The sequence below is a fragment of the Orcinus orca genome, chromosome 5, assembly GCF_937001465.1.
Source record: "Orcinus orca chromosome 5, mOrcOrc1.1, whole genome shotgun sequence".
NCBI lineage: Eukaryota > Metazoa > Chordata > Mammalia > Artiodactyla > Delphinidae > Orcinus > Orcinus orca.
Genome location: NC_064563.1, coordinates 14029587 through 14051641, shown reverse-complemented (window position 1 = coordinate 14051641; position 22055 = coordinate 14029587). Strand labels below are relative to the sequence as shown.

At 42.1% G+C, this 22055-nt stretch overlaps 1 protein-coding gene across 1 annotated transcript in view; it reads right to left on the bottom strand.

Moving 5' to 3' along the window:
- NEK11 (NIMA related kinase 11) overlaps positions 1 to 22055 on the bottom strand; it is a 111261-nt gene that overhangs the window by 62210 nt on the left and 26996 nt on the right. Inside the window, 2 exon segments of the mRNA XM_049710249.1 lie at positions 6927 to 6940; positions 6943 to 7091. Coding sequence (XP_049566206.1) covers positions 6927 to 6940; positions 6943 to 7091 — 163 coding nt within the window.

The following is a 22055-nucleotide window of genomic DNA, read 5'->3' as shown; positions in this document are numbered from 1 at the left end:
AGGATAATGCTATAGACAATGTTTGTGTCCCCAAAAATGCATATGTTGAAATCCTAACCCCACAGTGTGATGGTATTAAGAGGTGAGGCCTTTGGGAGGTGAATAGATCATGAGGGTAGAGCCCTCATGAATAGGATTAGTGTCTTTATGAAAGAGACCCCAGAGAGTTCCCTCCCAGCTTCTGCCATGTGAGGACACAGCAAGAAGACGGCCATCTACAAACCAGGAATTGGGTTCTCACCAGACACTGAATCTGCCAGAACCTTGATCTTAGACTTCCTAGCCTCCAGAACTGTGAGAAATAAATGTATGTTGTTTATAAGGCACACAGTCTACGGTATTTTGTTATAGCAGCCTGAACGGACTAAGACAGAAGGTCACTAATCAATGCCACAAAGATCAATATACCAGGAGTGTCTCTCATTCATGGCCTCAGACAGAGCTTCAGCAGTGGCTTTGAAGGACAACAAAGGGTTTGTCTCTAACAGTAGACCCAAGACATCCAGCATGAAGTTGTAAGGACCCTCTGAGAACCAATAAGCCTGGTGGTGCATGTCATTTCCAAATTCACTTGCAAGAGCCTACAGAGACTCACTAGAATTTCAACATTATAAAACTCAACCCACTTACTTGATTTATTTAAACAATTTGCATAAATGAGAAACATAAGAGGAGATTTAAAATGTTCTTTTTATATTACAAACAGATCCTTAGAAAGTATTTGCTTGAATGTTGCTATTGGACCCATTAGTGTTTAAAATTTTCCATGTTTCCTCCTTCTGGCATGAATCCTCACACTAAAGGCTGCAAGCCAAAAACTCAGAGGTAAAAATTAGCTCGCCTTCTAGAAAACAACCTGGGGGGAGAGTGAGGTCACACTGAAATAATGAACTATATAAAGACAGCTTCCATTGTTGACAGTCTATTAGGAGGAAAGGTCTGATAGTCCCTTTTTTAACTTTATTTTAACTCATAAAGTTAACAAATTAACTTTATTATTTCAAATACCTATAAAAACCTAATAATATACTAAGTGTTGTTCACTCTATCTTAAAATTAGGACAGGGGTCAGAAAAATGAAATAGCTTGTTCAAGGAAATGGACCAAGATTTGAACAGAAGTCAGTGTGATGCCAGAGTCCACACACTTTCTACTGTTTCAAACCCTATCTAGTCTACTATTGATAGAAAATAAAATAATTAATCATATTATCATTACATTAAGACATATGTGTGTGTACAAATTGATATACATGTGTTTTTGTGTCTAGGTATATGTATGTATTATATAGAGATAGATAAAGATACAGAACATAAGCGAGAATAAGCCAAGGGAAGGAGCGGGTTTCCCATAAAACAGGATGATCCGGTGGACATGTGCACTGTGAGATGTTTACCACAGTCAAGTTGATTGACACATCCAATATCTCACATGATTCCTGTGTGCGTGTGTGTGCATGCGCGTGCACGTGTGTGTTGAGAGCACTTGAGATCTACTCTCTTGACAAATGTGAAGTGTCTAAGTTCAGTATTGTGAACCATGGTCACCATGCTGTACATCAGATTCCCCAGAACCTGTTCATCTTGTAAACGAAAGTGTTAGCTTTATATTTTGCATAATTCACACAGACAGGCTTGATTAATGTAGCTGTGTTAAAATCTATGTTTAGTTTAGTGCCACCATCTGAAACATGTTTGGTTAACATTGTTGATATGAACAATAAAACAATTAATCTCTATTGATTCATGTCCAGGTAGAAGTAGATAATTTCATGCTTGGGAAGGTAGGCACCATGAACTATTTGGTTGACTCTATTAAATATATATATATATATATATTTTTTTTTTTTTGCACTACGCGGGCCTCTCACTGTTGTGGCCTCTCCCGTTGTAGAGCACAGGCTCCGGACGCGCAGGCTCAGTGGCCATGGCTCACGGGCCCAGCCGCTCCGCGGCATGTGGGATCTTCCTGGACCGGGGCACGAACCCGTGTCCCCTGCATCGGTAGGCGGACTCTGAACCACTGCGCTACCAGGGAAGCCCTGACTCTGTTAAATATTAAGGGAGGAATAGGAGCAATCCAAGTAAAAGAAAAACAGGAGCAGCTTTCCCTATACCCCTGTGATCCTGGTCCTGGTCCTGGATGAAATCCAACATTCCAGCCATGTGATTGCGAGAAAATCACCTCTCTGGGTTCCCATTTCCTCATCTACAAAATATAGTTTATAGATAAGAATCCACTTCTTCAAAAAGGATGGGGGCATGTTTAGAGGACACAGGAGCCAATCTGAAGAAGCCCCACTAGCCGAAGCTGGACCAATTTGAGAAAGAAAATTAATAATGACAGCATTGGGCTATAACCCATAGAATAAAATAAATATCCCTGAGTCCATACTGATATAAATAATTGAATAAAGACATCAATGGAGGAGAAGGAACAGTGGAATAGCTCTTTCTAACAGGACAGCCCTAATTAATAAATGTAGAAAGAATGAGGGAAATACATAATCACCATTAGGCAAATATCACAGTAAAAACTGCTCAAGGCAACTACCACTGAAAAAATGCTAAAATCAGGGCATGAAAGTTTGAGGAGAAACAGGATAGAAGGTTGCTCAGGGAGCCTGGAGAACGAGGTAGGTAATTTTCATGAATAACAGCACCCAGCTGGTGGCCTGAGCAGAAAACCACACCCACCAGCAGAGCCAGCCAGACTCCCCTGTTCTCAGCTGAGCCTCATCTTTGCTCAGTGCTCCATAAACACTGACATGGTTTTCTTCTATGACTATATTTTTCTGTTTCCACCGTGGCCATTCTCCCTTTTTTTGCAGTTCTCTGCCCTGGCTGCCCATTAGAATCACCTGGAGAGCTTTCAAAAATCCTGATGCCTGGGTCATTCCCCAGGCCAATTAAATCAGACTTTCTGAAGGAGGGCCTCAGCCCTCATTAGTTCTGAAAGCTTTTCAGGTGATTCCAGTGTGCAGCCAAGGTTAAGCACTACAACTATATTGATATAATTTTTATTTAGCTATGTTAATATCACAGTGCAGGAAACAGACAAGTCCAACCTTCCCTGCTTTCTGACAAAGTGCTTTCAACATATATGACAGATAGAAGGATCCAAAATTTTACCACCGGCTTTTGACAGAAATAAGGTGAGAAGCAGCTGGAAGCAAGTGGTAAAGAATTCGTCAAAAGGAAAGAAATTTCCTGAGTACTAATTTTTTGTGGCTCATTACATGGGGTCATGATGCGATACAAAAATGAATCAGAAAAAGATCAATCCCACATGCTGAGAGTCTGATCTGAGATGGATGATACTACGTATAATGTGCTGTGTGTCACCAAGCTGAAATGCGATGAGAGTCGGGGATCGGGTGAGGAGTGATTTCCAGCCAGGAGATTATAGGAATCTTTGTAGAGTGGGTGACATTTCAGCGGGCCTGGGAGGATGGGTGGGAACTGAAAACATGGGGCCAGGAGGAAGGACATTCTGAAAGGGCACAGATGAAGAGGTGGGAAACTGTGGAGGAGGGACAGGGGACAGCAAGTTGCCCCACTTCCCTGGCTGGAGGAGAATGGAAGGCACCAATACCTGAAACATTCTGTCACTTTGGTAATTTGGGTACTATTCCCCATCAAAGATTTGGTTAGATCTTGACAAGAAGTTGTGAAAATTGGGTAATTTGCTTTTTACACTCATAATCTGATGTGATGTGTCCAAAGGGTTGGGTGGTGGACATAGCAGCCTCATGAATGCATTTATATGTGTGTATTTCAATCTTGCAAGGCTCCAAATTAAATTACAGAAGAGGAAAATTGGGGATCAAAAAACCCAGCTATTTCAATGGTGATAACATTTTTCTGTGAGGTGCAAGTCTGGCCATCTGCCATTTCCAATATTATTATTTTACCTCAATAAGAAGAGGATAATGCCAGGTTTGTGTGAGTTAAGCTCATGAAGATGAGAAATATCTCGGTTAGCAAGGAAAACTAGCGACCCACACACGTCATTCCTCAAGGAAGCGCGTCCTGACAGCTCAGCAGGTGGAACAGGGAAGCCCAGCAGCTGCTCCCCGGCCAGAGGCCGTCACCATGGCAACGCCCCGGGGTGGGAGGAGCAGCTCAGCCCTTGGAAACCGCCAGCATTTAAAAAGTAATGCAGATGATGCTGGATTGGATCCTAAGCGAGAAAAAGACATTCTTATAGAAATGTCCTTTCTAAAGACGTAACTGGGACAAATGGGCTCAATTGGAGTGTGAATTGTGGATTAGATGTGTGGTTCTCAAACTGCAGTGTGCTTCAGCCTCACCTGGTGGGCTTGTCAAAACACAGATAGCCAGATCCCACCCCCAGAATTTCTAATTCGCTGTGGCTGTGGTGGAAGCTAACAATCTGTATCTCTAAGTAAAGATCCCAAATGATGCTGATGCTGCTGGTCTGGGATCACACACTGACAACCACTGGATTACAAACCAGCATTGCATCGATGTTAATTTCCTGATTTTGATCTTCGTACTGTAGTTATGTTAAGGAAATGTCCTTGGCCTTAGAAAACACTCATAGGAGGATTCAGGACAAAGGGGCATCATGTCTGCAACTTACTCTCAAGTGGTTCAGGAAAAAATAGATAGATAGATGATAGATAGGTGATAGATAGATAGATAGAAAGGATAGAATAATAAAACAAATGTGAAAAAATAACAATTGGTAAATCTGGGCGAAGTGTATATGGGAGTTCACTGCGTTCTGTAACTTTTCTAGTAGATTAAAATTACATGAAAATTAATAATTAAAAATTAATATAAGGAGAGAAAGTTATAGCTTATCATCCAACTCTGTTCAATATGGTAGCCACCAGCTACACATGGTTATTTACATTTAAAGTAATTAAAATTAAATAAAGTTTAACATCCAGCTCCTCAACCATACTAGCCATATTTCATCAGGTGCTAAAGGGTTGTATGTGACTAGCAACTACCATATTGGACAGCACAAATATAGAGTATTACCATCATCACACAAAGTTCCACTGGACAGTCCTCACTACAGTGAAAAATATTTTAAGATCGTGAGAGTCTCTTTGGAAAATTCAGTGTGCCGAGAGCAGCAGCAGAGGTAGCAGTAATAGGCATAAGCAATAGGAGTCAGTTGCTTCCCACATAAGATAGTTTATTAACTGAATGGGGCAAAAAGAAGAAAATGATTAAATTATAGCTGATGGATCATAGTGTAGCTATATTTGTAAATCCCTGGGTTTTGCATAGATCAGTGACATATTTGCCAGAGCAGCTGTTCTTACCCATGCTCTGCGCACCTCATCATTTTACTGATTTTCTTAAAAATCTGTTGGATAAAGGAGAAGTAAACACCCAAATGTCCTGGTTCTTTTTCTTTTCTTCCCCTGCTTCTCCTTCAAGCAGAGGAGGGGCAAGACTGGATGGGGAAACTCCCAGCAAGGCTATGCCAGGGAGACCGTCCCGAAGGGGAACAGCCAAGACCTGGATGATATCAAATTTTCAGGTATTCTAACTTTGCTACTGGTTTCATTTTGGATGACACATCAGCTACCATATAAAGCACAGCGAGGCTGGGTTTTGTTGCTATCTTTACTCCTTCCGATTTGCTTCTCCTCCTTCCTCTTCTTTTCCGCACCTCAGACACCCAGCACCCTCTGACCCAAACAGGCCTGCCTCCCCCTCTAGAGAGCATCTTCTTTCTTCCCAGCGTCATTTCTCTTGGGCCCCAGCAACACCCAGGTGATGAACTGAATACATTCTAAAGTATGAATAGAACCAGGTTCTCCCAAGGTACATTTGGCTAACACTAGCTCTCAGAATGTTCTGGAAGATACTGTCTGAGCAAGGGCATGTTTGGGTATTCTCTTTCTGACCCAACCCCTGTAACTCCCCTCTCCCTAGCCTCTCAGGAGTGACCACCCAGACCTACATATGCTGCACCTTGTCAGCCCCAAGCCCCCTCCACCTGGCACCTTTCTCAGCAGCTTCATGTTCACTTGGGCTCAGTAAAATGCACAGCTATTATCACTTGGGGAGAACATGGAATGGCAGGGAAAACTGCAAATACCTGAAGCCATAAATCATAAATCAGTTAATAGGAAGGATTTTCATGGGTAAAATGAGCCATATTCCCATTTCCAAGTTTCCATTGGGGAAAATGAACCACAGAGCTAGAACCCAGGACTCAGGAGGTGTCCCTCTGCTCTGTCCAGGCCTCTGTTACGGCATTTAAATGTCCATCTAATAATCGAACCGTTGTCGGAGGCTTGGAGAATGCACCCACACACACACACACACACACACCAAAAATAAATATGCTGGATTGTTTTTCTGCAGCAATTCCTCCCTAAAATACATTCACTCTCAGTTTTCCAAGAAAGAGAAACCCTTCATCAGAAACAAGTTTGTCAATTACATAGACATGATCACTCTTAGCAGCAAGACACAACATCCCAGGTATTTATAGTTCACCTTGTGGTTGGCTAGTTAAACTTCTGAGATGTCTCTTTACAGACAGCTTTTTACTATGAAATATATATATTTTTAAAAATTTATTTATTTTATTTATCTTTGGCTGCATTGGGTCTTCGTTGCTGCACGCGGGCTTTCTCTAGTTGCGGCGAGTGGGGGCTACACTTGGTTGTGGTGCGCAGGCTTCTCATTACAGTGGCTTCTCTTGTTGTGGAGCACAGGCTCTAGGCACACAGGCTTCAGTAGTTGTGGCACACGGGCTCAGTAGTTGTGGCGCATGGGCTTAGTTGCTCCAGGGCATGTGGGATCTTCCCGGACCAGAGCTCGAATCCATGTCCCCTGCTTTGGCAGGCGGATTCTTAACCACTGTGCCACCAGGGAAGCCCTATGAAATATATTTTTATTAAGATTTCAAAAAGTGAAGGAGAGTCTCACCTCACAGTACTCTGGAAAATGCAGAAATCATCTTACTCCACAAAGCTTGCATGGAACTTGACGATGGCTAGATGGTCCAGCTTGGAAAGGAGCTGGGCCTCCAAAGTGGCCTGCAGAGTCTCATCTGGATTGAGTTCTCCAGTAGAGATTTCCTTCAGGACCTTTCTGCAGCCAAAAAAAAAAAAAAAATTTAGAACTCAAAAACATGTTTAATAGATGTGAACAGCGGTGCAGGGCCATCTAATTAATGCCCAGGCTGTGAGCTACTCAGAGTTCTGCTATCACTGGTGACTCCTGGGCACCCTGGGTCTGCCTCTGTCCTGGCAGTGCCCTCCACACCTGCGGCCCTAGTTTGGTCACACGGGGCAGAGACAGGGTTAATCTTGAGTGGCGTAGCTGAAGCGGCTCTTCCTCAGCCTCTAGGCGTCTCTGTTTCTGTCTTTTTCTGTCTCTTTGTGTGTTTTCTGTCTCTACTTATCTGTTTTCCTGTTTCTGTCTGCTTTTCTATTTCTCTCACTATTCCTATCTTGGTATCTCTCTGTCTCTCTCTCTCTCTATATATATATATATGTGTGTGTGTGTGTGTGTGTGTGTGTGTGTGTGTGTGAATATAATATAATTATAAAATCTGTCACTCTGTCTCTCTGCATCTGTCTTATTCTTTTTGACTCTCTTTTCCTCTCTGACTCTCTCTTTGCCTCCGCATGTGTGTATAAATACACATGCTTCTCTCTGTCTCTCAGCTCTAAAATTTTCCAAATCTATCAACTTAATATCAGCAGAATCAATATCTACTTATTTTCTTTTTAAAATTATCCTTGGCATATCATACTTTATTGCTACCAGTATTTAGGAAAAGAAAAAAATCTAAAAACATTGACAGAGGTATTCAAACATGTATAAATGGAACAAGAGCTCATTACATCTCCAAATTATTAACTTAAAAATTGTGGTAACTAATGAGGAGTGGACCAAAACATTATCTCTTCCCATCTACAGAAAGAAATAGACTGATGACCAAACCAATTACAGTGCCACAGTGTAAACAGATTGCCTGGAGAAGCACTTTAGAGCACCAATTATGTATGCAGACAGATTCCACTGATTATAAGTGAGCCTTAGCTGTTCATTAAGCTCTGCAGGACCTGTACTAGAAGACATTTTGCAGTAATGTTATTTAAGAGTAACTATCTATGCATATTAATGAAAATGTATTTATAGTAGAAGCTCTCTTAATTAAAGCCCCTTTAACCAAATCCTAGATTAACCAGAGCTCTGCAGTCCTTTCTAACAGATGCCAATGGCCACCTTTGTGTTGGGGACGCGGTGGCCAGCAGGTGCTCTCTGGACCACCTTCCAGTTAAGGTGTTTACCCAAGTCGTAGCGTCTATTCCCAAACCTGTTTATGCCACTCGTGCCCAGTATTGTAAATCTGTGACTTAAATATGACAAACTGATGAAGGATGAGTGAGTGTTGTCTCTGCTAGAAAAAGTAAGTCAAATGCTTACCACAAAGCTTAATAATGACAAGTTGCAAAAAAAAAAATGCTGTTAAAGAAGTAATTGATAAGGCAGTTCTAAAACGTTGGTTTAAAAATGTAAAAATCTAGAATTCTGAACTGAGATTGCTAAATTCTCATTCTACTTTAAAGAAGGTAAACTTGGAAAACTTAATCAACTTAACATGGGTAAGTTTATGCAAAAAAGATGAAGCGACCTCTCATCAAAGGACATCAGATGTTGGCTGCACAACAAAAATGAGAGAAAATGTACAACAATATGTTTTAAGTTGATATAAATGTTTTAGTTATGTCATTTCATTTTAAAATTGTTCCCTTATGTAACTAAGGACCAGCCCCAATAACACTGGACGGGGGCCATCACATTGGTTTTGTTAGGTCTTGAACGCCCTACCAGGCCCCTACTTGATAATGGAGTGGATTCTGGAGAAATTCTTGCTTGGTAACGTGTTCTATAGAGAGACTGTTCTAGCAAGAATTTGGTTCAAAATGACCTCATGTTATTAAGAGTGGCGTCTCAAACTGTTTGGTATAATAAAGGAACTTGAAACGACAGACGCCGACAGACGCGGTTGTTTTCCTGTAACTTCTAAAAATGATAAAGCCGTAAGCCAAATGACATATTCATGGTACTTTTCCAGTACTTACTGCGCCCCAGCCAACGTGCAGTTGTAAAAGTCACAGTGGTTAATTTATATAGCACGGCACTATAAAGCCTCACTCAAACTTGCAATATTCTCTTGCTGTGAAGGAACAAATGCTATCGGAAGTTTTAAGATACTTATTTTATCTTGCAAACATCAACCATTGTGCAACAGGGCATGGGATTTTACATATAGTTACCTGAGCCCCATCTGGCAGCCTGATGATAAGGCGTAAAATCTCATTTGCCCACAGCTTAGCAGATGAAGGTAGGGCTATCAAGACAGGTGATATCTAATATAATCACCTCTGGCAGATGCGCAGATATTCCACCTTCCTTACCTAGAACTGATAGAGGAAACTCTCATTGCGTATCACATAATGTGAGAGCCTTATCAGCCAAGCAGAGTGCAGAAACTGACCAAGTCAAGGAAGCTTGCCCCTGGCTCAGTGACACTCAGCCTGTCACCCTCTCCTAAGTAACAGGACAGATATTTATTTTATCAGAATTTCAGCTGTTCAGGAGAAACTTTTTAGCAGCTGCAAAACAGGCACCCCTTCAGACTCACTCATTTTGCAAACTTTCTGTTCTCTTCCCCAAGTGGCATGTTTCTTTCTAGAATCAGTAGTGAACTGACAAACTTTGGAGAGTGACTGGAAATTTGGGATAACTATAGCTAATTTCATTCCCTTCAAATTTGGCCCACCTTCCATACAAATGGGGCAGATGATATCTTTGAGAAGTTCAGGGTTATTTTCCCCAAATCTCCCTGTAGTCTTTCACTTATTTCAAATTGAACAAGCAGCATAGGCTGCCTCAGGAAAAAGATGACATCACAAACTACAGAGAATATGAGTAAAATCCCTGGCTTTTGATTTTCCAAAGGAGAAACCAAGGCCAAAGAGAAAAGATCTGAAGGAGCACCTGACCAGTGGCGTGAGTGTCCTCCCTGTCCGACGTGAGAGAGACCCTCGGGACCAGATGGAGGGGAGACAAGAACATTAGGCACTGCTGAGCCCTTGAAAATAGTTCATGTCCCCCAGGCCGTGTCCTGGGGGACAGAACTCCCAGATGGGGAGAAGAGCCCCAGAGCAGAAGCCCTGCTATATTTCCAAAGCAGGAACCTCACATTTCCTTGTGTCCAGCAAGGGGTAGGAGTGAAAGAAAGGTCTTCAAGGGGCAAGTAAACCAAGGGGCCTAAGAGTTCTGGAATCTCAGTGAGGAGTGCTGTGTGTGCAGTGGTGTAGTGGGCTCTGAGAATTCGTCACCCCTGCCCTTGGGTCTCCTGAGGAAGACAGATAGTAAGCAGATCAGTGTGCATAAATGTGTGTATGTGACTATGTTTGTATTTTCTAAAACTTCAAATCGAGCTGGGTGCTACAAAGTTAGGGTAAGTGATGTCTGAGGCCCTCCTGATTTAAGCTGCCGTGACTCTCTAATTTGATCAGCAGCTACTGTACCCACTGAGGGCAAATCCACAGGAAACAGATTTTAACTGCAGCTTAAATAAGACAGTAATATTTTTTGTTTTTTAAAAAATTCAATATTCACCTGTTTAACAGATTATTAAATCTGCTCAGGACTTTCAAGGTAAGAGTTTTCATCCATCTAGAAAGGCTGCAATTATTTTAACTAATCCTTTCTTAAATGGTCAGTTCTCATTATTTTTCTAATTTACAAGGAAATATAGTGTTGTTACAGAAAAATTTGAAACAAAATATAGTCCACAATCCACTACAGAGATCATCAGCAGTAACAATTTTGTGTACTTCCTTCACATCTTTTTGCTACACAATTTTTTAACACTAGAGGCCAGTTTAGACAATTTGCCTGCTATTTTCATGAGACAGTATCATAGCAGAAATCTATCATTTGTGGCTGCCCAGTGTCTTTAGACAGTCTCCCTACATTGTAGTAGACCCCTGGGCTGTGGGTCCTGCCTTCCCTAGAGAAAAACAAACAGACAGACAACAACAATTCCTCATCTCCCACCTGCCTTGAGTTGGGGTGCCAGTGTGGGACCTAGGTTCTGCCAGTCAGCTGGACCAAGCCGGGACCTTGCCTTGGGTGTGAGCTGTGTGGTGGGACAGGGCAGGCACACGACCTCCCTTCACTCATACAGGTGTCCTAAGAAAGAGCGTGGGCCTGGGGGCAGTGGCAGTGGGCCAATTCCAGGCTGACATTCCTGGAAATTTAGCCTCCCCTGCCCTGCAGCCTCCCGCAGCTGTGAGAGCCATCTGTGTTCAGTATCAATCCCCTTCTGCCTCAACCGTGCAGAGGGCGGCTACTCATATCTGCGTCTAGAGCCCTGACCCACGAGATTATGCGTCACAGAGCACTGTGAGGTGTTCCCATGAAGCACTCACTTTGGGATAATGAAAACTGAACCTCCGAAAATTTGACTCATTTAGGTTAATTTTTATTCATTTATTTGAGTCTTAAAACTTAGGATCTTCTGAGGGATTTAGGGCCTTTTATGGGTAGAAGTATCATGAGAGTGGAAAAACATCCTTTTAAAAGTAACTTAACCCCCTTTAATATGACATACAACTTTAAAGCGTAAAGGGACATGAAAAAATGGCAGTGATATTTGTCCCAAAAAGTGGCACATTAATAAAAGATGTGAAAGCTGGGAACTAAAGGTACTTAAAGGAGTAGCTGAAAAAACATTGTAGGTGTTAGTGGAGAGTATACAACAGATGGGATTTTCTTTTATTTCAGTTGTTTTTCCTTCTTTCAGCAATTCAGAAACATTTTTAAGGTCTGTGGCCAGAGAAAAGGATAATATTATTTTATGGATCATCATATGCCATAATCTATGAGCTGCCTTTGTTTCTAACAATTAAATCCCTGATCCCAGCTTGTTTCAGGGTAAAAACTGATTCATCTGATCTTTTCCTCTCCACCCCTGATCATAGGCATGTTGCAGTTTTTGGACACAGATGGAGCTCAGATGACATCACCATACAGCGCAGGGATAGCAAGACTCAGGTGCCCATGGCAGACACCAGCAACTAAGGACCAAAATCCTTCTGCTGAGCCTGACTTCAGACTCCACACAAGGTGCCAGGCAGCCACTGCCGAATACCTTCACATCGAAAGTTCCACATTTCTGTTATTTCACCATCTACTGACTGCCCTGGGTATGCCAAACACAGTATCATGTTCTGGGGATAGAAAGATGAAAAAGATAAAACTCCTGCCCTCCAAGAAAGCTCAGTCTCATGGGGAAGGCCAACAAGTACAAAAATAGTTGAACAACTTCACGATAAATGCAATAATAGAGCTGGGGATGGGGTGAGGACCCCTAACTCTCCTTTGAGAAGAGAAAAAACGTAAAATCTATAGACTAGAGCCCCAGGACATTCACTTTTGCACACAGAAACTACTTTGTAGTAAGCTGAATTGCCTTCTCCCCAGGTGGATTCCAAGTAACAAAAGAAATGAATTTATCATTCTTTACAATTTGCCCTGTATAAACCAATAGCCAGTAGAGGGACAGCTATATTTGCATTACCTGAATAGGCTACGAAAGTTAATAAGCAGGTGACTTTTCAAAAAAAGAAAACTGCTTGAGAATTCCAATATCTATATATCCTTCTTTAGAGTAAATCGTGCACAGACACACACACAACCACAGTATACATTATGGAACGAAGAATGAAAATGTTACGGGGAGGGGTATTTCTTAAAATACCTAAAAACCTGGCAGGTTCACAAAACACTCCTTCCTTCCTTCCACCCCCCGCATCCCCCCCATCCTCCGCCATTTATCTATCCCAATTTTTAATCAGAAAAAAGCATTTGCGCTATATATAACTACATTTTAAAAGATAATGTATCGAGCCGTGCTCTGCTCTAGAGGACTCCCTTAGTTTGGGGTCCCCAGGAAGCAAACCCTGAGACAGGATTTGAGGCAGGTGATCAATTTGGGCAGTAAGAAGAGGGGTAGGAAAGTGAGGTGAAGGGAGGGGAGCCATTCAAGGGCCTGTTATCAAGCCAGTTACCACTGTGGGCAACTGGGGCTTAACTGTGGAGGAACCCTAGGGGCAGGCATAGAACACACCTCTGGGCTCCTCTGCCTGAGAGGCGGGGACCGACTCCCTCATCCACTGACTCAGGCTGCTCCTGGGAGTATCAACTCCCCCACTCTCCGCCTCACTGGAGCACAGAGGCCCTGACAGCCAGGGAGGCCTCAGGCAGAACTGCCCCTGCCGCAGGTGGAGGCTGGGTCCACGTACCGGAAATGCTAATTGGCCAGGGGACATAGGTGGGGCCCCAACACCATCTGTCACAGGGATGAAAATAAAGGCAACTTTTCTCCACTTTAAATTCTGCTCTATTTTACCTTTACTCCTGAAGATAGCTAGGATATAGTGATTCTGAGACACAGTGTCTGTAACACTGAATACTGAAACTGCAAATCAGTTATAACCTATAGATAAATTCCATCTCCTATGCTTCTCAAGACTTCGTTTACAAACACATTAGCAGCATATGGGAGTATTATGTACAAATAATAAGCAAAAATAACTAATAATAATAATACAGATAAAAAACAAAGAACAAATAACAGTAGAAGTATTTCAGACATTTTTGTTTGGCAAATATGTTTTTCCTGCTCCTGTTTAGATTATATTTTCATTTGTGGTAACAAGTTCCATGCAGTGTTTCAATGCTGGTAACATAACAAATTAGGCAGGTTGCCTTTTATTTTTAAGGAACAGAAAAGAGTAAACAGAAATTTCAGGAGCAGGAGTTTTGAAGATAAATATTGCCTGAATAAAAAGTATCTAATAATCATGTGAATTCAATGACTCTTCCCATCTGTATAAACTTAAAAAACAGAAATGGCTTGAACACACGTCTCAAGGCTGGAAACGGTGCTGGTGCTCAGTGGAGGTTCTCCGCAGGGAATCTCTGGTGTCAGTGCAAGAACAGAACTGGCTTCAGGATGGACCCCAACCAGCCCTTTCCCAGGGGGGGGCTCCCTGGAGGTGACAGAGAAGACACAAAGTGTCTAACTGCTCTGCTGTGCAAAGCTCTCCTCCCAGGGCTTGACAGAGACTCCACAGCCGAGCCCAGGAATCCATGAGTGAGTGTGAATTGGTCGGCGGGGGCGGTAACAGAGGGCAGACTGGGTATCTGTGCCTTCATGGCCAGGCAGCCATCTCCTCCCTGTGTCTAAGTCACAGCCGCTACCAAAGCTGCTGGGACTGTCTCCTGAGAGCTCACTGAGAACAAACTGCACTCTCCTCTCCTTTCAGCCAAAAAAATGAGTGGGTTCCCTTCACGGTGAGCTCCCTTCCTGGAGCTCCTTTCCACAGCCTTGGAAAGTTCTCTTTACCACCAGAGATGTAACGGAGCCAACTCTAGCTCCCCTGAGAACCAGTGAGGGCTCTTCCCCCACCCTCCTTCTCCCACACACCTCCAGACAAGTGGTCAGGCAGTTCTGTCTTTCTTATTTATACAGACGAGCACAGTCATTAAATATTGTGGCTTAATTATTTTAAGAGAGGGTGGCTGTCTCCCCCTCTCCCCAGCCCCTGGGGTGAATCATAACTGATCTAAGCCCACCATGTAATCCTAGTCCCCTTGCCAGTGATCAGTCTAGACACGTGGTGTAATTCTGGCCTGGGAGATGTGGGGAGGGCTCGTGATGGTTTTCTAGGAAAGATGCTCCTCGCTGATAAAAAAAAGGGAAGCATAGGAGGAGAGTCCCCTTCCTCCATCTCTGCAACGCTATCACTCACCTGTGACTCCTTTGACCTCGGCAGCCAGCTGGCGTCCTGAAGGAACTGTCCTGAGACGACAGGCTGGGTGAAAGGAAGGCACCAAGGCCCCTGACGACTTCATCACGGGGATCTGCTCTCCCTCTGGACTTTTTGTTAGGGAGATGAATCTTTCTTATTGTTTAAGCCATCTTGGTGGCCAAAGATATCCTGATACCAACACTTTGCTACAGGAAGAAAGAGGAGGTTTTTAAAGAAGAGATTAGAAGCAGAGGTGGAGGATGTGGTGAACACTCCACACATTTGTACGTGCTTCAGGCTGTGAAAAGCCAAAGGAAGGGAGTTAGGTTTAGCTGTGCAGTACATAAAGATTAGAACAGAGATAAGCCCCTTGAGAACAGGGGCTATGTCTTATTTCCTTAGAAAGTGCTAAGTCTCCTATTTTAAACTGGAAAAGATAAATTGGTTCTTTTCTACTTGGACATTGATACGAATCTTCAAAAAATTATGACAAAGTAAACTACAATGAACTATACAAAAATGGATGTATAGTGAGAAAAAACTATTTGAATAAAGGACTAGAAATTATCTGTTAGTGAATCTGGAAACTAAGATAACATGGGATTTCTTTAAATAATTTGAAAACAATTTTATTCGTTGATTCAAAATTCTCATGTGTCAAAAATTTTAGCAGTTATCAAAAAGTATCAAGATTCAGAAAGATTAAAATTCCACCACTGTTCCCTTCCTTCCCTTGGGTAGAGATATTGGAGTTGTGATAGCAAACAGGAGGTTTCTAAAATGAGGGACAACGAGGAAAAGAGGGAAGTAAAGGGCACAGATAATACAGCAATCAAAAATAAGATAAAATATACAAATAAAAAAATACTTCCCACCCCTCCTCTCTCCTCCAGTCAGTAACTCTTCTTGCCTGCTCACTTGATACCAGCCCCCGTATGCCAGCTGTTGTACTGTACTACTGTACTTTTCAAGGTACTGTACTGTAAGATTAAAAATGTTTTCTTTAAAAAAAATATATACTGAGATGAAAATGACCAAGAAAAAAAGAATTTCTAAAAGATTTGTTCTCTCTCCTCTCCTGCTCCCCCCCAATTAAGAAAACATACTTTAATAAATAATAATAAATATACATTTTTCTATAATTCTCTGGAGATAGAAAAAATTGCTAATATAAGGAATTACTTTGTTTTACATAGTCTGAAGCTTCAAACTTAAGAAATTAAAGATGAGGTCATTAGGTATTAGAGGCACAAGGTTGATCATTATAATTTTTAGAAGGTAAAACAAAGTTCCAAGAACTGGAGGTGATGTTTATTCACATGCGGCCTTGTAAGAAGCCTCCATCTAAGAGTAGTCTCTCTTGACCTCTCAGGGATAGGCTAGGGGCCCCTCCTCCAGGCTCCCATTGCCCCCTGTGACGTCTATTCACATAGGAGGTCCTGTACTGGCCTGTAGCCACCCAGAGCCAGCTCACAGTCCATTCACTGTGGGATTCCCAGCACCTGGCAGTATGTCTGAATGGAACCAAGCTTGCACACTCATCACTGTTCAAAATTCAGTTCATTCACTACCTTCACCATAGGAACTCTGACAATTATGTCTTTTCATAGTTATTTCTTGGTCTCCATCCCCAGACTGAGAGCAATTACATTTTGTTCCTTTCTGTATCCTCGGTGTCTAGCACAAGTCTTAGCACACAGTGGATGCACCATCAACGTTTATTGACTACTACATGATCAAAATTAACACCCCACCAAGCACTGTGGTACAGGTGGTGAGAGACACAATCCCTATGTGTGATTCTTCCCCTTATGGAAGCACATCAGCCTACATGCTGGGCATCCATCAGAAAATGAAAGTTTATAAAAACTGCTTCCTAACATCCTTGCTGGAATGGCCCTTATCTGGAAGTGACTTATCCATGGGAGCTGACAGTAACACTTGCATAGATAGAGAAAAATGGCAAAAAGATATTTCATCCTGGAAAATGGTTCTGCTCAGAGGTTTCTTAACATCTCAGAGATGATAACTCCCACTGGATGACCTGTCCCATAAGAAGCACAAAGCTGCCCAGTTTCTGATCCTGTCCCCTCGCTCGACCTCTTCCCCAATCTTGGGATGGATTTTATGTATTTATAGAATTTTAAAGCTAGACAAGACCCTCAAGAGTAGATCCATCAAAGCAGCCCAACCTATTAAGGTCCTGAGGATTGAGTAATTTTTTTTGGCTGTCATTTTTAAAAAAAATTTATTGGAGTATAGCTGATTTACAATTTTGTGCTAGTTTCAGTTGTACAGTACAGTGAATCAGTTATACATATACATCTGTCCACTCTTTTGTAGATTCTTTTCCCATATAGGTCATTACAGAGTATTGAGCAGAGTTCCCTGTGCTAGACAGTAGGTCCTTATTAGCTACCTAATTTATATATAGTAGTGTGTACGTGTCAATCTCAATCTCCCAATTTATCCCTCCCCCACTTACCCCCTGTAACCATAAGTTTGTATTCTACATCTGTAACTCTATTTCTGTTTTGTAGATAAGTTCACTTGTACTATTTTTTTTAGATTCCACATATAAGCGATATCATATGGTATTTGTCTTTCTCTGACTTACTTCACTCAGTATGACAATCTCTAGGTCCATCCATGTTGCTGCAAATGGCATTATTTCATTCTCTTTTATGGCTGAGTAATATTCCACTGTACATATGTATCACATCTTCTTATCCATTCCTTTGTCGATGGACATTTGGATTGCTTCCATGTCTTGGCTATTGTAAATACTGCTGCAATGAACACTGGGGTGCATGTTTCGAATTATGGTTTTCTCCGGATATATGCCCAGGAGTGGGATTGCCAGATCTATGATAGTTCTATATTTAGATTTTAAGGAACCTCCATACTGTTCTCCATAATGATTGAACCAATTTACATTCTCACCAACAGTGTAGGAGGGTTCCCTTTTCTCCACACCCTTTCCAGAATTTATTGTTTGTAGATTTTTTTTGATGATGGCCATTCTGACCGATGTGAGGTGATACCTCATTGTAGTTTTGATTTGCATTTCTCTAATAATTAGTGATGTTGAGCATCTTTTCATGTGATTTTTGGCCATCTGTATGTCTTCTTTGGTGAAATGTCTATTTAGATCTTCCATCCATTTTTTGAGTGGGTTGTTTGTTTTTTTGATATTGAGATAGCTGCATGAGCTGTTTGAATATTTTTGAGATTAATCCCGAGTTGGTCGCTTTGTTTGCAAATATTTCCTCTCATTCTGTGGGGTGTCTTTTCACTTTGTTTATGGTTTCCTTTGCTGTGCAAAAGCTTTTAAGTTTAATTAGACCCCATTTGTTTATTTTTGTTTTTATTTTCATTACTCTAGGAGGTGGATCAAAAAATATATTGCTGAGATTTATGTCAGAGAGTGTCCTGCCTGTTTTCTTCTAAGAGTTTTATAGACTGATTAATGTATCCAAGGTCATAGAGAAGTTACAGCAGAGCCGCCATTCACCTCTTGAAGGAGGAAACAGACCACAACTCCAAAGAAGAGAATTCCGTCTCAAAGTTTAACAGTTTCCCCTCTTTCATTTGTGTATAGGATCTGCAGTGTCTAGCAGCTAAGACAACCCAAAACTTTCTCATTTTTCAAACCATTTTTCAAAGAACAAAAACAGCTGTCACCTGCTCTACTCATCCCCTCCTTAGCATCAAAGAAGAGAAAATGAAATGACTAGAATAATGGTCTTGCTCCTGATGAGGCACTGGTGAAGCTATGTCTGTTTTTATTAATTATCATTTGAGTGTTATGGAAAATATTACCGATAATCAAGAGTTTGTGCCAGTTACAGAGCCCCAGATTTGGAGGTTTGGAATGAGACCACACAGAAGGGGAAGACAATGTTTCCCAGGACTTACCTTTCCTAGCATTAGATTACATTTCTGAGGTTGTCCTGGGTACCACAACCCTGCAGGTGTGACTGTGTGTGTGTGAGGGCCAGTTTTCAAAAAGCTGAATTGTGCAAAACTCACTTGATTCAAAATTGTTTAACAATGCAGTAACATGCCTTGAGAACAAAAATATCGATAACATAAGATTCAATGCAATCAATCACTCATTCACTCTATCACACTTTGAAAGGTACTGAGCTTAAAGCAAACCAAGGTCCTGTTTGTGTCATCAAGGAAGTTAAGGAGCATGACAATGTCAGTAAGGATGTGAAAGAATAATTTACCATAGATAATAGGTTAGCTCTTGTTATGACTGTTCTATGTTTCAAATTTACAATTACTGTTAGATTAATATTCAAAATGCAAAATTCTGATACATAATTCATGTCATGTTTTTATTTTGAACATTACAGAAAAAACCTAGAATTGCGGATTGCAATGAGATAATCAGATGTGACGCAAAGTCTACCATGAAATCAAGACGGGAACAAATTGAGTTTTAAGAAGCAACAAAAACTGATTAGCTCCATTTCCCTGACTAGGTAAAGCCAACAAAGGATAAACCCTGTGTAAAGTAAAATTAAATTAAGATCCAGGCAAGAAGAAAGTTGGTGCTCCAAAAATAAAACAAAAAAACAATCTAGGGTTTCAGTGAAATAGTCTCCCCATCTTATCTGTAGCAGGTGTTGGTTGGCCTCAAATTAACATGAAGACAGCCAAAATGGAAAAAGGTTTGTATTTCCAGATTTCAGTCTCTATTTCATCATCACAGTAATTATAACATAGGGATTTGAGCTACAACTCTCTCTTTAACTATAGCACAAAGCAGTTGTTACTGTATTTAACTTTGAGATAGAAAGGGAGGGAATCAAAGCTCTGGATTAGCATACTCCCATTAGAGGGTTTAAGCAACTGATTCTGGGTCTTATGTTTTTGCTGACTTGTGCTGAGGCTGAAAAAAATCTGTTTTTATGACCAGAAAGCCAGGGCTTAACCTACTGACAGAGCTCAAATTAGAATTCTACTAGTAGGAAGGATCCAGTTTCCCTGAATGACAGCTTACGGGTTTAGTCAATGATTTGTCACACACGAGAAAGTCACCGGGGGCTGTGTAAGGGGAGGAAGGGATGGGGGACACGGGGCTGGCCTGCCTCTGATCACACAAGGCTTTACTTCCCAGAGTCAGGAGGCTGAGGGGAGCCTGGCTAAGCCAAGTGCTCTGCAAACGTCACGGCTGCTGCTTCTCCCAGCGGTGACTGTGCCGGGCTGTCCCACTTGCCCAAGGAGTCCGCAGGAGCTCGGCAGGGAGGCCAGCTCCTCAGGAAACCATGCTGAGCAAAGGACACTGCAAAAAAGTCTTGAGCGCAGTTTTCCACCAGCACTGTTTCAGGAGAGTCTGGAACTTATTTGAGGATAAATCAAAGTGTTTTCATGTTCATATAATGAAAGGAAAAAGAACTGTTAGACTCATAAAGTATGATATCTGAGGAAGCCTCAAAGGAGGACACAGCATGTGAGAGCAGTCCTTCTCAAATTGCGCTGTGCACACAAATCACAGGGATCTATCCCAATACAGTCCAGGGTGGGCCCAAGACACATCTCTAACTAGGTCCCAAGCAGCACCCTGAGCGGCTTAGTCCAGGGAGCACACTTTGAATAGCGAGCTTGGGAGTGGGGAGGGGTCAGAGGGCTGCTGGCGCTGCGAATGCTGAAGGGCCCCAGCGCTCTCGAGAGGCTGGGGGTTTGGAGGGGGCTTTGAAGAGCAGCCCAAGCTAGAGGGCCTGTGTGCCCCTCCCATTACAGGAAACATGAGAGCTCCTCTGGCAGCAAAGGTTTGGGACCCGTTGCTGGCCCAGCCCCTCACTTTCTAGATAAGGCCACTAGAAGCCAGAGAGACTGTGAGACTCGACCACAGGCCCTCCTGAGACCATTCTGCAGCCAACACCCACAGGACCCAGAAACTCCAGTCAGGGTTAAAACACCATGAGGAAAATCACCCTTACACTTTTGGCTCACGTCCTAAAACATGTGGTTTGTGTGGGTTACCTCTTGTTCTGTTCCCAGAATTGATAAAGTACAGCTGCCCACTGACCCTCTGAACATGTCCTGCTGCATAGTTTACTACTTGAATGGATTTGTACTCAGCCTCATTCCACAGAGGATTTGACATAACTTATATAATAAAATAGAAAACTGAGACCAGCAAAGGTAGGTGGAAATAAGAATGAGGAAAAGAAGAACACAGATGTACTGGCCAAAACTTGTTGCTATGGTTGACCTTCAAATTCAATTCCCAACTTCTTGGAATGTAAGATGATGATTATTACTATTACTATTGTTGCTGTCATTGGTGGTTATGTCGTAGACGTAAGTCTTGCCTATTACAAGGGGGGATCTCAATCTCTGGATCCTTTGTGACATAAAGCAGTTTTCAGTTTAGTCACATAGCAGTGGAGGTGTCCCCAAGGAGACATCAGTAATTCTTTTAAATAGAGCTCATTCAGAAGCAGAATTTCAACTTACAACAACACTTCGATGTTGAACTTATGAGGAAACCTTCTCAACGCTTACCTCAGTTCTAGTCTCTAAACTCGGTACCTGTGTACAGAGCACCTGAGCTGTGCAAGACACTCTCCTTGTCCAAGGCACAGCCTCTGCCCATGCAGGCTTTGCAATCCAGAGGGAGCGCAGAGACAAAGCATAACAAGCTATCAGAAAGTGTCATGTACCTTAAAGGGATGAAATGAATATCCTAAAAAGGGAACCAAAACCAAAATATGAGCCAATCCTGAGAAAACATCCAGCCACTAAAACAGTGACACTGGTGTTAACTGTGACAGCAGCAGGTGCCATATGAGGAGCAGTTACTTGGCACCACAGCCACTGTGCTAAGAGATTGTTACAATCCTCATTTTTGAAATGAAGAGACTGAGATACAGACAGGCTAAGACCCTCTCTTAAAGGCACATAGTTGATTGAGTGACCACACCTGGTAATAATGAAACTGAGACCCCCCCCCCACTTCTGAACTCTGGGCCCCTCACCACCCTGGGATCCTGCCTTCTGAGTTTATGGAGTCAGACCCAGGTGAGCTGCATGCCAAGAACACAACTTGAAGATACATTCTCTGCACCAAGGTTGATAATCTGAATAATCAGGAAAAAAGGGAGAGGTGCTCTCCTGCCTCCCCCTACCAAAAAAGTACTGTTCCGATTTTCAAGAAAAGTGTCTTTCAGAAATTGTAGAGCAGTAAGCCTGACAC